The sequence below is a fragment of the Numida meleagris genome, chromosome 9 (assembly GCF_002078875.1).
Source record: "Numida meleagris isolate 19003 breed g44 Domestic line chromosome 9, NumMel1.0, whole genome shotgun sequence".
Classification (NCBI taxonomy): Eukaryota; Metazoa; Chordata; class Aves; order Galliformes; family Numididae; genus Numida; species Numida meleagris.
In genome coordinates, this window is record NC_034417.1 from 1748826 (window position 1) to 1762149 (window position 13324).

The 13324-nt window shown below is 51.9% G+C and overlaps 1 protein-coding gene across 3 annotated transcripts in view; it reads left to right on the forward strand.

Moving 5' to 3' along the window:
* Positions 1-13324, forward strand: part of SEMA7A (semaphorin 7A (John Milton Hagen blood group)) — a 33770-nt gene that overhangs the window by 3119 nt on the left and 17327 nt on the right. The window contains exons 2-3 of one of the 3 annotated variants that reach the window (XM_021407228.1): positions 465-529; positions 2755-2845. In XM_021407228.1, coding sequence (XP_021262903.1) covers positions 2830-2845 — 16 coding nt within the window. In that variant the 5' untranslated portion in view covers positions 465-529; positions 2755-2829. Of the gene's footprint in view, positions 1-464; positions 530-2754; positions 2846-7633; positions 7841-13324 lie in introns of those variants that run through there. The other 2 variants (XM_021407226.1, XM_021407225.1) reach the window with 2 other exon arrangements.

Consider the following 13324-nt stretch of genomic DNA (forward strand, 5'->3'; position numbering starts at 1 on the left):
GTTGTCCTCCCTACACCTAGATGTAGTGTGGGGTGTGTGCCTTGCCCCCTGTAATACACTGACACACCAGCTGAGAGTGTTGTTGAGGGCGAGTTTATCCTGGGCAAAGCAGCACTGGAGGCCTCATCTCCTGCACAACTTTCGAGGGAGGGAATAACCTTGAGCACCCAGACAAGAAACATTCGTGCTTAAACAGCAGCAGGAAACTTGTCTGTCAAATCCTTTGTGCATTCTCTTTATTTGTGCAGGGCTTGTTAGTTTCCTGCTTGTTTTCGGCTTTGTTCCCGGTGAACACTGAGGAGCCAGGAAATATGTAATAGGATTTAGCTTTTCTTCTTGAGTTAGCTTTGTGTTTGGCTGGGTGAGCTGAACAGTGTCACGGAGGGGCAGGCAGGATGTGGTGGCTGCCATGAGCTTTGGGATTTCTTTGGTGATAACCAAATCTTGGTCTCGTTCTTTCTCAGGTGAAATTTCCAGGAAGGAAGGAAGGAAAGTTTTCCTGATGCTGGGCCTCCTGATTGGGAATCAGGTAAGAGTCAGGGCAGGTGACAGAGCACAGCTGACCCAGCATCATGTGTCCTGTGAAGAGGTGAGAGTCAGTCCCTTTCTTAGCATGAGTCAACAGCTTTCTTGAAGAGTGGCAGCTGTAGCTGGGGAACAGCACGGTGCCATTTTAAGCCTATTTTAATGAAAGCACAAGTGCACTGAAAGTGGCATACCGTGAAAAAAATATTTCCTAATATTTTCTTCCAGTTTGTAACTACTAGGAGTTGTAGTCCTGCTTTAGAAGGATGCTTGGCTTTAATATAAGTACAGTAGACAAAATGGGAATTTCAAAGGGGAGAAGATAAATATTCCCTGATACATCCTTTGCTGAGGTGATGACTGAGCTACTGGTTTTGAACTTGAAGCTTCTTGGCTCAAGTCCTTTTGAACCGAGCTTGGAAACGTATAAAGTAAAACAAAAACCTCCAACCAAACATCATCAAAACCCCTTAGTAGTAGTAATAATAATAATGATAAAATAAAAGAATCCCTATTAGGATGAGCCAAGGGTTTCTGAGGAGTGTTTCTGAGCACGGTCTTTCTAGCTGAATTCTGTGTGTTCCAGGCTGCCAGCAAATGGAATGGTTCTCCCGAAATCATTTTGAGAGCTCTCTTTCCCTTAAATAAATGCCTTGCTGATTTAAAAGCATGATCCGCAGAGTTCTGCAGGGTGCATTAGCTCAGGTATTGAGCTCTCCATCTTTTCCCTCAAACTATGGGATTCTGCTCCGGGATTGATAAAAGCACCAAATGGGCTCTGCAGGATCAGTGCCAGAATCCCATGTCCTCCTGCGATGGCCCATAACATAAGAGCAGGGTGGCTGGAGAAAGATCCACGCCAGTAGATTTTCCAGCTCAGGGAGTTTCAGAGATGAAAATGGGGTGTTAATAGTTAACAGATCCCACCAGGCTTACTTTATTTTTTTTCTGTGAACTGAGAGATTGCTGCGGTCACTGGAGTGGCAACAGGTGAGAGAGCCGGGCAGCCAGGAGGAAAATGGGTATTTAATCTCTGAAGTGGAAACTGTTGCGAGTGACAGCAGAGCTCAGTAATCCCTCAGCAGCGCTCAGCGTGGCACCTCGGCATCCCGCAGAGCAGCCTCCAAACTGTTTATCTCTGTGCTAATTGGGTTATTTGCACACAGCCTGGTTTCAGGGAAGGGAGGAACGCTGGCCGCCCTGCTTGTATTCCTTGTTGAGGTGAAACAACCTGGGATGAGACGTATCAAAACTGCTTCCCAAAGGATATGCAGTTAGGCATAACCCAGCCATCCTGTGGATGCTGTCGGCTGGTGTCTGGCCGGGCAATTCACATCCGTTTATTCTTCTCCCACCTCATTTTCTTGCTCTTCCTTTCCTTCCTCCCCGATGCCTGTGACTTGGTGCCGCTTACGGCTTCCTGCAGTCGCTTTCCCAAACGAGCTCACTTGGTGGAGATGCAATAACCAGGAAGCAGATGATAGAATTCTCTGCGAGGTGGGGCAGATGGGAAGCAGGAAGACAGAGGCGCTCTTCCCTTCCACGAATTTTGACGGGTCGCTTCTGACGAGTCAGACAGGTCAAGCATGTGGTGGGATCCCAAGCTGTTCCCACTCTCCTGCTGGAAGAGATGGCAGATTTCCCGTGTCTGGAGAGAGAAAGCAGAGCCTTCGTGCCACCAGACAGGCTCTGAGTTTAGAGCCTGACGGCAGCACTGACACTTTACCTTCTGCGTCACTTGGCCCACGGCTGTCTAGCAGAGGCCAAGATAGGAAGGAGGATCAGACGATAGAACATCTTTGAGATCTTCCATTCCTGGCAAGGCAGAAATCAGTGTTTAGAAGTACTTGGACACCAGAAGGTCAACTTAGTGTCTTTGAAGTGGTGTACTTTTCTAAGCATCCCCCGCGTGTCCTGCATTCCTAGTCAGCACTGTTGGTGTTTTTCCAGCTGCAGTTTGATGTGATTTCTTGAAGGCCGGGTGATTTACATTGATTCCCTGTGTATAAATGAAAAAACGTAGACTTAAACATCAATGTGTATTATGGAAGGGGCTGGGAGGGCAGATTGCAGAGCAGGAGCCTTGACTTGCGTGTAACTAGAGGATGTTGTTGGTTTAACAGGGCTGATAAGGCTGCCTGATAAGCTTGTGTGTGGGGTGGTGAATGACCCTTTCAGAGCAGAAGTGGGAATTGCTTGCCAGCTGCTGAAACAGAGCCATTCTTGCAGGAGAGTGCGTGGCACCGCTGAGCAGAAATCCAGGCTGTGCCGGGAAGCGGAGGAGCGCAGTGTTCAGGAACAGAAATGCCAAGAGTTGCAGGTAAGCCAAACAGCCTGGCCAGCAAGGCCCTTCTAAGAAGACAGAGCTGACGCATTGTGCGCCATTAATATTTCAACGTGCCGCTTTTATGGTGGAAGCAGAGCAACCTCAACAAAGCAACTTGTTTATTTTTGTTTTCATTTCCTTCCAAATGGGAAGGGCCGTGCATTGTGTCAAAAAGAGGTGATCCTTTCCTATATTTAGTGTTTGGTGTGACCTCACCTTGAACGTTGTGTACAGTTCTGTGCTCCACAATGTAAAGGGGATGTTAAGGTCCTTGAAAGCATCCAGAGGGGGGGCAACACAGCTGGTGGAAGGTTGTGGTGGCATGCCCTATGAGTAGGGTCTGAGGGCACCTGGATTGCCTAGTTTGGAGAAAAAGAGGCCACGAGGTGACCTCTTTGTTCTCTACGTTTTCCTGAGGAGGAGAAGTGGTTAGGTCACCGTGTGAGAACTGGGGGAGGTTCAGACTGAGCATTAAGAGGGATTTCTTTACCACGAGGGCTATGAAACGCTGGAACAGGCATCCTAGAGAGGTGGTGGATGCCCTGTGCCTGTCAGCATTCAAGGGGCATTTGGGTGATGCCCTCAGTAATATGTTTTAACTCTTGGTTAGCCCCAAAGTTAGGCTGTTGGATTCCGTCTTTGAAGATCCCTTCCAATTGAACGTCCTTGAGGGTTTTTAACTGCCAAAATCCATGTCTGAGGGGTATGCACAATCTTGGTAATCTCTGCATGAGATGTGTATCTCGTTCTGCTTCCTTTCCTGCTCTGTCAGCGAGTTCTTACTGAGCTGCTTATCAACAGCACTACTTGTTAATGTGGCTAGCTTTCAGTTGTAACCCAGCTGCCTGACAAGCGTGTGGCTTTCAGACCGAGCTCTGCTTAGGGGTTAGCTGAGGCAGGACCTCTGCAAGCTGCTGGGATCAGCAAACAGCATCACGAAGCATTTGGCATGGGGTGTTCCACCTGGGCGAGCCACTGGGATTTCCTCAGCAAGGAAACATGTGCTGCAGAAGGGAAGGCACATCCCAGCAAGGGGATACTGCTCTGCTGCGGACTTCTTTTGGCAAATAAAAGGAGTAAGTGTATTGAAGATGTCTTGGGGCACGCGATTACTTCTCTGGCTGGTTTCGAAGTCCTGAGGGTGGCATTTGGCATGTTGGATCTTGTCTTCCTTTTGGTGACCCTTTCTTGGCTGTAGATTTGCCGGGCTGTCCTTCAGCATGGTGGCAGAACTGAGAGCAGGGGATGTAGCAGCTGATCAGCCCTCTGATCCGGGCCAGCTTAAAGAGCTGATGGAGGTGGGCTTGTGTGAAAGCAGCGTGCCTGGAGAGGGTGAAGAGATGGCAGCCACTTCAGGGCTGCTGCTTTAGAAGGTTGCCCCGCTGGTGACCACCGCAGTGCAACGAATGTGAGCTTGAGGGGGAGAATGTATTGAAATTGGAATGCGGCAGCTTGCTGTTAAATGATTAAACGTGCTTCCTTTCAACCTTAGTTGGTCTGAGAACTGAAAGATCTGTAAGCACCACTCCCTGCTTCTGTCATCTCAAATTCCATCCTTATGAGTACCTGCTCCCAAAGGAAAAATGCGAAGGGTAAGAAAGAGCAGCTCTGGCCTTCCAGCATTCCACAGTGGTCATTTGCATTGTGTCCCAGCATCGTGGGACATCAGTCTGTTCTGCAGCAGGGTCTCTGTGCCAAAACGCTCAGGCTGGCGGTCCCAGTCTCGTCCAGGGAGGGGCTGTGGAAATGCACGTGCACTGCCAGTCCTGGTGAACATCCCCAGCCCTTCGTGCCGTGTTCAGAAAGGTCCTTCTTTGTACTTTTCTGAGGCTGTCATGGCTGATAACTGCCAGAGATAGACGTGCATCTGTTAGGCTTCTGGAAGAGGTGACACAGCAGAGAGAAGATCTTAAGTATCTTTCACAAGGATAAGAGTGTTCAAGTGATGCTTACGCTGGTTTCTCTTGATGGCGAGATTTTCTGTGAAAGATGTATCTGCATCCTAACCTACACCACCTACAGACTGTTGGTGGGGTCATGCTGAAGACAATTACTGAGTTCTTACTGAGTGCGCTGTGTTCATGCATACTCCTCTAATGGGCCTGATGAGACGCCAACAAAAACTGGGAGATTGCATAACAGATTGCTTGGATGCTTGTGGCCCAGGCATCTCGTCTGAGGTAATGAATAAAACTGATGGAAAATCATCTCCTTTCTGGCTTTTAGAGGGTTCTTTGGAGGAAGCTCCCTTCTGATGTATTTTGGATCTGAGTGCTGTGATCTGGCAAAATGGGAGGGAGCTGAGCAACGCAGGGGAAAGAGCATGTACCTGGAGTCTGATCTCTTGTTTATGCATTCTGGAGGCAGCGTGTGGCTGAGCTGGTTTAGAGAAGATCCCGAATAAACAAACTTGCAGAGATGCTTGTCTGCTTTGGGATGCATGCACGCATACTTAACACAGCAGTTGTGGCTGTATTCAGGGCACAGCTCCGTGCTCAGCACTCCTTGCAAACTGATGCAGGGCTGGAATGTCCTTAAAGTCAGCTTTGCAACCCTTCTTGCACATCTCCAAGCTTGGCTGCTCCTTGTTGAACCTTAAGCATGCAGCATGCTTGTGTTCCACCGCTTTTCTCTTTTGCTGTGGGCTCCTCTGGTGAGCTGACCTGCAGAGCTCTCTCAGCAGCTCTGTATTTAATGGTGTGTGATCTCCTGGAGCCCAGGTGTGTGGTGGTGCTGACTGCTGGCACTGTCAGCTGTGCATTTGGAACTGGTGGAGTTTATCCTCAGGACCCTTTGGGATTTATCAGCCTTCTCCCATCTCCAGAGAGGAAGCCCTGGTAGAGAAGTGTGGAGTACAGGGATGCTTGGAAAACTGATGTTCAGCAAGCTGTCTGCTAAGTCTCCTGCTCAGCACGGGTGCTGCAGTATCAATCTGAATCCAGGACCACAGTATGGTCGTGCTCATAGGGCAGCCCAGCCAGCCTGGGAGCTGGAGTGGTACCTCAAACTGAATGCTTCCATGCTCCTGGGGGAGTTTGAAGCTGAATGTTATGTACAAAAGCATTCTTTAGCTGTGGGTGGAAAAAAAAAGATAAGGTAACAGTGCAGAGTAAGCCGTGTTAGGAGCAGGGAAATGAGAAAAACAAAAGGAATTACAGTTTTAATAAGGCAAAAACTCTCCCAGTTGGTCTCTGATCAGAACCACTGGGTAGACAGTGGGAGCTGAGCACCAGTTTTCCCAGCCCACCAACTGTGTGGGACTGTAAAAGACAAAGCAGATAATAACGTATGCAGCTTTAATAGGGTAGCGTAAATGTGGGGCAGGTGCAAAATGCTGGGTCTCTGCTTATTAAGGAGCCAACATGGTTTGTATGGCTTTGGCTGCTGGCTGATGAATGATGCCCCGACGTTTCTTTTTCACTCCTGAGTGTGAAAGAGCTTTAATGGGCTGCACATTCTTGTCTAACCTATGCTGCCAGAAGGCAAATAATTACAGGGTTAGCACCACTGAGGTCACCGGGGCAGGTAGAGAAATAGCCCCCTCCGTGGTGGAGCAACGGCTGCGTCGAGGTGAGCAGCAATGCAGAAAGACCATGAATCCCCGTGGCCAAAACTGAGAAACCAGAGATGATCTGTATGTCACCCAGTCATTACCCGAGCACGTATTTGCTTAAAGAGAGATGAAACCCCGCGTCTGGGGGTTGGTGGGAAATTCCCGCGGGTCCTTAAAATTCACTCGTTCATTTTTTTGCTTCCTCCAGGATGCCCCCTCGCAGTGCCGCTGTGCTTCTCCTCGGGGCTCCCAGCAGCCCTGGGTCTGCTTCAATGCTGACTTTGAAGAGCGCAGCTGCCTCTCGTCCTTGCGACTTCCCGGTGGGGCTTCTCCTATTCTGCTCACGTCCGACCTCGCTTTCCTTGCGCGTGGTTCCCTGCTCTTCTCATTAACAAACCTCGCAGTGCTTCACAAAGGCTCCAGCCCTTGCTGGCTTCCCCCGGTGGAGAGCGGGGCTCTGGCGAAGCAAAGTGACTTTGTGAGCGTGGTGTGAGCTTCGTGCCGCAGCCCTGTGGGTGTGCTTGGCACCCCTGGCTTCCGTGGGACGTGAGCGTAAAGGCGAGGGCGGCGTCTTCGGGAAGGGCAGCAGGTGCACCGCGGCTCTGAGCGGATGTTATAAACCAACTCTCAGGTTGCACTCATAGCCGTGTGATTGCAAACGACGGTCGGACTGGTCCGGTGAGGAGTGGTGAATCTGGGGCGAGCAACCTTGAGCTGTCACGCCTCAGGTATCTGTGTCAGAAGAACAGCAGACTTGCAGCGACAAACGTGAGGGTGGCTTTGTGTATGATTAGGACCGGCCCTTTGCTGCGGTCTCCCTGCGGGGCTGGCACGTGGCATTTGCTGCAGCGTTGCTGCGTCCTCCCGACGGCAGAGCGTCCTCTCACTGCAGTGAGCTGTTCTCGCTGTGGTTGGCAGAGTGCAGCTTCCTGGGCTCCACGCAGCCTGAGAGCGTGCTGTGCTGCTGAGAAGTCTTTGCCCCCTTCATCTGCTTGCGTTTTCATCCACGCAGGTGCATTTTCATTCTGATTTCTATCAAGCTAAGCGTTCCTCCTTCGCCCTTCAGCAGGCTCCTTGCGAGCCTTGGGCCAGCTGCAGCTTTTCTCATAGGGATGAATGAAAGCATCAGACACCCACCTTTCACTTGGAGAAGTTGAGGTGGAGGAAAAAGGAAAAAAAAAAAAAAAAAGGAAAAACCAACCTTCTGCAGAGGAGGTGTGCCGGTCTGAGACCCGCCTTCTCCCTCCTCATTGGTCTGTATAAGGCAAGCAATGCGGCTGCCAGCCGCACAGGCTGAGGATCTCCGCTCTGCGCAGCACTGGCAATGGGCAGCGGGTCGCTGCTTGCCCTCCTGGTGGCCCTGGGTGCCTGCCAGCCGGGCACGTGGGCAGCGGGACGCTCCAAGGTGAACCCCAGGGTGGTCGTCACTCCCCGAGGTGAGTCCGAGCTGCACCCCGCGCTGCCTCTTCGCCCCTCTTCCCTTTTAGTCCGTCTCTTGAGGGAGACTTTTTGGCTCTTGTTAAATCGAGCCCAAGCGCCTGTGATCTCTGGAGAGGCTTCTGGCGGCCTTGATAGCTCCCGTTGAATTTATAGAGCCTTCTTCCTGCCAAATTCTTGTTGCGTTCTCAAAGTGTTTTCCTCTGTTCTGGCTGTTATTAACGGCGCCCGTAAAGCTGCATCCTGAAACGGGCACAGCGAGCTTTAACTCGGTGGTGGGGGGGAGATACAGGAGTGCATTTGCATAACGCAGTTAATTTGCTAATGAACTCGATGTGCTTAGCTGCGCATGGGTTCTCTACCTAAATATTTATACAGCAGAACTATTCTCGGAGGAAAATACACGCTGCTGCTGCTGCAGTGGCACGGGATTTAGCAGATAGAATCTCAGCAGAAACTGAACAAAGGGCTGTTCTCCAGGAGGAGGCTGGCGTGGGGAGCGCAGCCTGACATCCGTGGGTTGGGAAGAGTGGAGTAACGCTGCCTGGTTCTATCATGTGCCTTCCCAAGCTTTCTGAGGCAGTGCCCTCCAGGGATGCTTTAACAAAAGACCCCAGTGGTTATGGTGTTTGTGTAACCCCGGGGCTCCGCCGAGCTGCGGATCCCGTGCTGCTCTGCAGTACAACGGCTCCTCTGTGCCGGCAACTTCAGAGGACGTGAATTTCTCTGCTTTATTCCGCGCCATCTGTTGTTCTTCGCTCCCGTCCCTGCTCGGAGATGAGGGACAGCAGCAGAGGGAAGGGTGATGGCTGTGTGACCGGACTAGCATGCTGTCAAGCCAAGGGCTGGCAGGGAGAATGGCTGAGGGTTGCTATTATAAAATTAATGGTGCGTTAGTAACTTTATCCCCTGGCAAATGAAGCAGCTCAGATATTGGTGCAACAGTGGGAGAAGGAAAGGCGTAGGACGGGGTTGTCGTTTTCAGGGTAGAAACTTCCATTTTCCCGTTTAAAGGAAGGAAGAAAGTTGCGCTGCTGGTGCGTGGTGCGATGGCAATGCGTGTCCTGGAATAGACCTGTGCTGAGCAGGAGGAGCGGGCTTGAGTTACTGCATTTCCACCCATTCCCGTGCGCTTGGTGCACACATACGGTGCAGTCATTTGGCCTTTCAGTGCATCTGTGTCAGATGGTGGCTTCCTTAACGTTAAACAGCGAGGATCTGTCACTGAGAAACACCAGAGCCAATTAGTGCTAGGATGCTTCGCTGAGAGGGGGATCAGCTTGTGCTTATCTCTTTCCCGATTTATTTTTTGAGGAAAAAGCTACGATTTCGGCGAGGGAGTCGTGGAGGCAGCTGCGTGGCAGGCTCATTGCGAGGCTGTCCCGTGTCCTACTGCACAGATCGCGTTTGCTCAGCGTGACCCCTGCCCTTTGGGAAGTGGGTCTAAGTGAGGCTGAGACGTGGCTGGAGGTGGGCGAAGAAGCAGGGCAGAGGGATGAGGGGAGGGTGGAGCAGCCAGCACTGAGCCCTCTTCAACTTCCCCAGTGCTCCAAGCCTAGCAAAAGGCAAACACAGCGTCTGCAGCGTGAGTAACCTGCAGGTCAGCACATTGAGCGGTGCCTCGCGGTGGTGGGGGTGATGTGCTTGCAGGGTTTTGTTTCCAACTCTGGATGGAGAGAAGCAGCAGCCGGGCTCCTCGTGCAGTGCTGATGCTCCAAGTGGTGCAGGATGCAGCCTCAGAGCTGCGCGGGAGCTGCCGGCTCTTCACATCATTACATTTCTTCCACGCCGCAGCCCATCGCTAGCACCAGGTGCGACAGCTTCAAAGACTCTTAGAGATGTTACGGCACTGCAGAATGGAGAAATTCCCTCCAGGAGGGAAGGGTAAGTGTGCAGCATCCCTCTTCAGGCTGCAGCCCTGGAGGAGGGGAGGGAGGTGGCAGTGGGGGAAGCAGCTGCTGCTGCCCTTTCATCTCTCAGCCCCTGCCTTGCTGCCCTTGTTGACACCCCCACCGAATGTAGGGAGAGCCCTGGCCTCGCTGCGGGCAGCAAAACTGCTTTGCTGTTTCCCCCCATGGCCCTCGGATGTCTGATTGCCTTAGTGAGAGATAGGTGAGGTGACATTGTGCTCTATCAGCAGAAAAAAGGCTGCTGGCTTCAGTGGCACGATCCAGAGCTCTGATATGGAGACAAAGAAACAGCCTCGGTGTTGGGAGCTGCCTGGCTTTAAGTGATTTTGCAGTCCTGGGGACTTGGACTTGCAGCACTGGGCCGTGGCTGGAACAAAGTGTTCTGCAGATCTGCTTTTTTCCTATTTCTGAGCACAATATGTATAAACCCAGCCACGAGGCCTCAAACAGGGCAGCTGCTCTGCCTTTATTGTGCATCCCGGATTCCATAATGTGGTATGGGATGGGGTGAGGAAGGGCACGTTGTCCCCAAACCTCAGTGTGCAGCACCGGAGGCAGCAGGGGGGATCCCAGGAGCTCCCCCTGCACAGCTGGCTGCCTCTCACATCGTGCTGGGTAAGCAGTTATTTGGAAGCACGTCTGACTCTGCAGGCTTTCTTCCCCTTAGAGGAATGGGGAGAGCAAAGGGCTGAGCTCAGCTCTTGACCGCTGGTCATGTCCAGAGCACTTAAGATCCTTTTTACTGACGAAGACCTTCTCCTTCCTGCATCAGATGTGCTGGGGTCTCTCTTGGTTATTACTCTCCCTGCTGTCCGGATGAAGGACTATGGTAGATGATGGGGACTATGGTAAATGATGAATTCTCGATTTGTTGTAGCTTGCAGGGGGAAGCCCGTGCTGGTGCGGAGACAAGCGTATCAACCTGGTACGCTATGTTCTTGTTTATCCCTCCTTTGATTTGTTCTTCCTGTCCTCCTTAAGCAAACACTGGCCAGCTGGGCTCTGCTTTGCAAAGGTGCCTTCCATTCCCACAACTGAGCTTTGCTTGTCAGCACAGATCCCGCATTGACTGGCGTGATCCCTCTGCAGAGATGCAGACTGCTGTGACCCGGGGCTGGGCAGAGCTGTCGGGGTGACAGACCCTGTGCGGAGCAGGAGGGTGGCATCCCATGTTGGCTGTCTCATGACCGGAAAGTCACTGAGCATTGGGAGACAGCGAGGAGCCTGGGGGCAGGCTTGGATAGCTCTTATCACCATGGCTTTTATGGTGCAGGGATAATTTTTAGCCGCTGCCGCTCACGAGACTCTCTTGTCTTGGCTTACCCATGTGTGTGTGGACCTGAGACGAACTCGCAGCCCTTTTCTGGCTCACCTTGGGTTAGGACAGAGCCTGACAGTTTAATTATTCCCCTTTGATTGACGGATGAGGCTAACGGGGGATGAGAGCTGGAGGGACCGCTTCTGAGTCAGCGTGCATCTCACAGGAGATGAGTGCATTTTGCAGGGAAAGAGAGATTATACTCTTGACCCTTGGCTGCCCTAAACGCGTCAGCTGGCCCTGGCGGGGGGGAGCAGAAATGGTGATTCCTGGAAAATTCCCTCACTGCCTTTGGGAGCCCCGGGGCTTTGCCAAGCTCAGCTGCCTCTGCGTGGCCCAATAAACGATGCCAAGAGAAGAGCTGGTGGTGGGGAAGCACAGCGAGAGGTGCTGGTCCCACTCCACCAGTGACAGTGGCACTGATTTCATGGATGCCACAGTCCCAAGGATGTGAAGCATCTCTAAGTGCAGCTCTCAGAGCATCAGCATTTCCAGGGGAAAGCTGCTTGCTTTCCCAGCAGCGCTGTTTCCTTCTGCAGACGGCTCGCTTTCGCAGGGTGGGTGCTGCTGGTATCATAAAATTGTTGGTTGAAAAATATTTCTTGCTCTGCGCAGATTGAAGAAGGGAAAACAAACCAAAGCGAGTGAATCACAGCCACCTCCTGTTACAAGAGCGTGACACAAGAAGAACGGGAATGGGTGAACTAATAAAAGTTGTGGCTGCTACAGTGCATCCCTCGGAGCTGGGAAAGGGGCAGGTGCGGAGCAGTGACCAGCTCTGTGTCAGTTCTCAGGCAGATTCAGGGCTGGAATTAAGGAAAACTGGGCTGGGAAGACTTTTTGTCAGTGATGTAGTCCTGCCCGGTGCCTTGAGGCAGGGCGAATTCTATCTAAACCTGCATAGTGTTGCTTTTTAAAGCAGCTTGCATCCAGAAAAAGGACTGGGAAGGAGGAAATAGCTCATTGTGTGGCCAGCTCTCTCCAGTGGAGCTGCATCCTGGGGTGTGCAGCTATTCCTGGTCGCCCTAGAAATAGGACATTGTCCTCCTGTTCAGTGCCTTTCAGTCCCACCCAGCGTAGTAGGCTGTGCCTGTGTCCGGTGTGCGGAGGGACAGAAGTGCTGGCAGACTGCCGAGCATCCCCTGCCGTTGCCGAGTTTCAGAGCAGCTTAAATCTGCAGCAGGAGGCTTCATACAGCTCTTAACGTATTTGATATCGCCGTTGGCGGAGCTCTGGTATCTCTAGTGGTATAGATGTCTGGTCCCAGATCTGAACCCTATCAGCTCGCAGCTTCCTGTCACTCTGACTCCGCGTAGTCTGGGTTTAGTTTTTACTTATCTCATTGACGATGTGTGTACTGGGAGGGAGAGAGGAGCAGGTGCTTAGGGAGCTGGGGGAGGTTCCTGGGTGTATGTGTGGATACAGACGTAACCATGGCTATGGGACAAGGATGGACATGAGAAAAGTGGGTACTGGATATTATGGTGATGGAGGTGAGCAGAAAGGGGCTGCTCTGATGGTCTGCATGGTTGAGAGCCAGCTGACATTCATTGCAGGGGTGGGAACCTACAGCAGCAGGTCCGGGGGACACCAGGAGCGTGGCAGGGCAGGGTCCCTTTGCTGTGTGCTCTTTCTCGTCTGCTTTGTGCAGGGAGCTGAGGCTTCATCCTTGCTCCAGAGCCATACATCTCTGCACCTCAGGGCACAGCCTGCGCCCATCTCCTCACCTAGGGCAGGAGCTTGGGGTGGCAGAACAAAGATTTGCAGCCCAAAGAGGATGCTCCATCGCTGCGGACTGCAGTGCTGTTACCAGTAGCAGGGAGATGGCTGCCAATTAACGTGAGAGGTAAAGTGGCTGTTCGCTGGTGCGTGCACACAGAGGTGCTTGTGATGATCTTTATCCCGGAAGGCTTTTTGTGATAGCCAACCTCTGCAAGCTGATTTCCCTACAGGGAGGGGCAGCCTGGCTCTCTAGATAGATCTCTCCTGCTAAAAGCATCCTTTTGTTCTGGTTATTCCGGTGACCACGTAATGAAATTCCATAATCACAGGGCAAAGTTCCCCAGCTTCCAGCAGTAACGCGGCACAGTTTGGGACTGTTATTACAGAGAGCAGCTTTGGGGAGGTAACAAAACCTGGCTCTAAATTTAGCACCTGCAATCCGTGGGGTGCAGCCAATTCAGGGCTGTCGGGAGGAAAACGTCCCTGCTTGACGTCTGTCCTTGCCTCTTGTAGCTGCCTCCTGGGGCACTCGG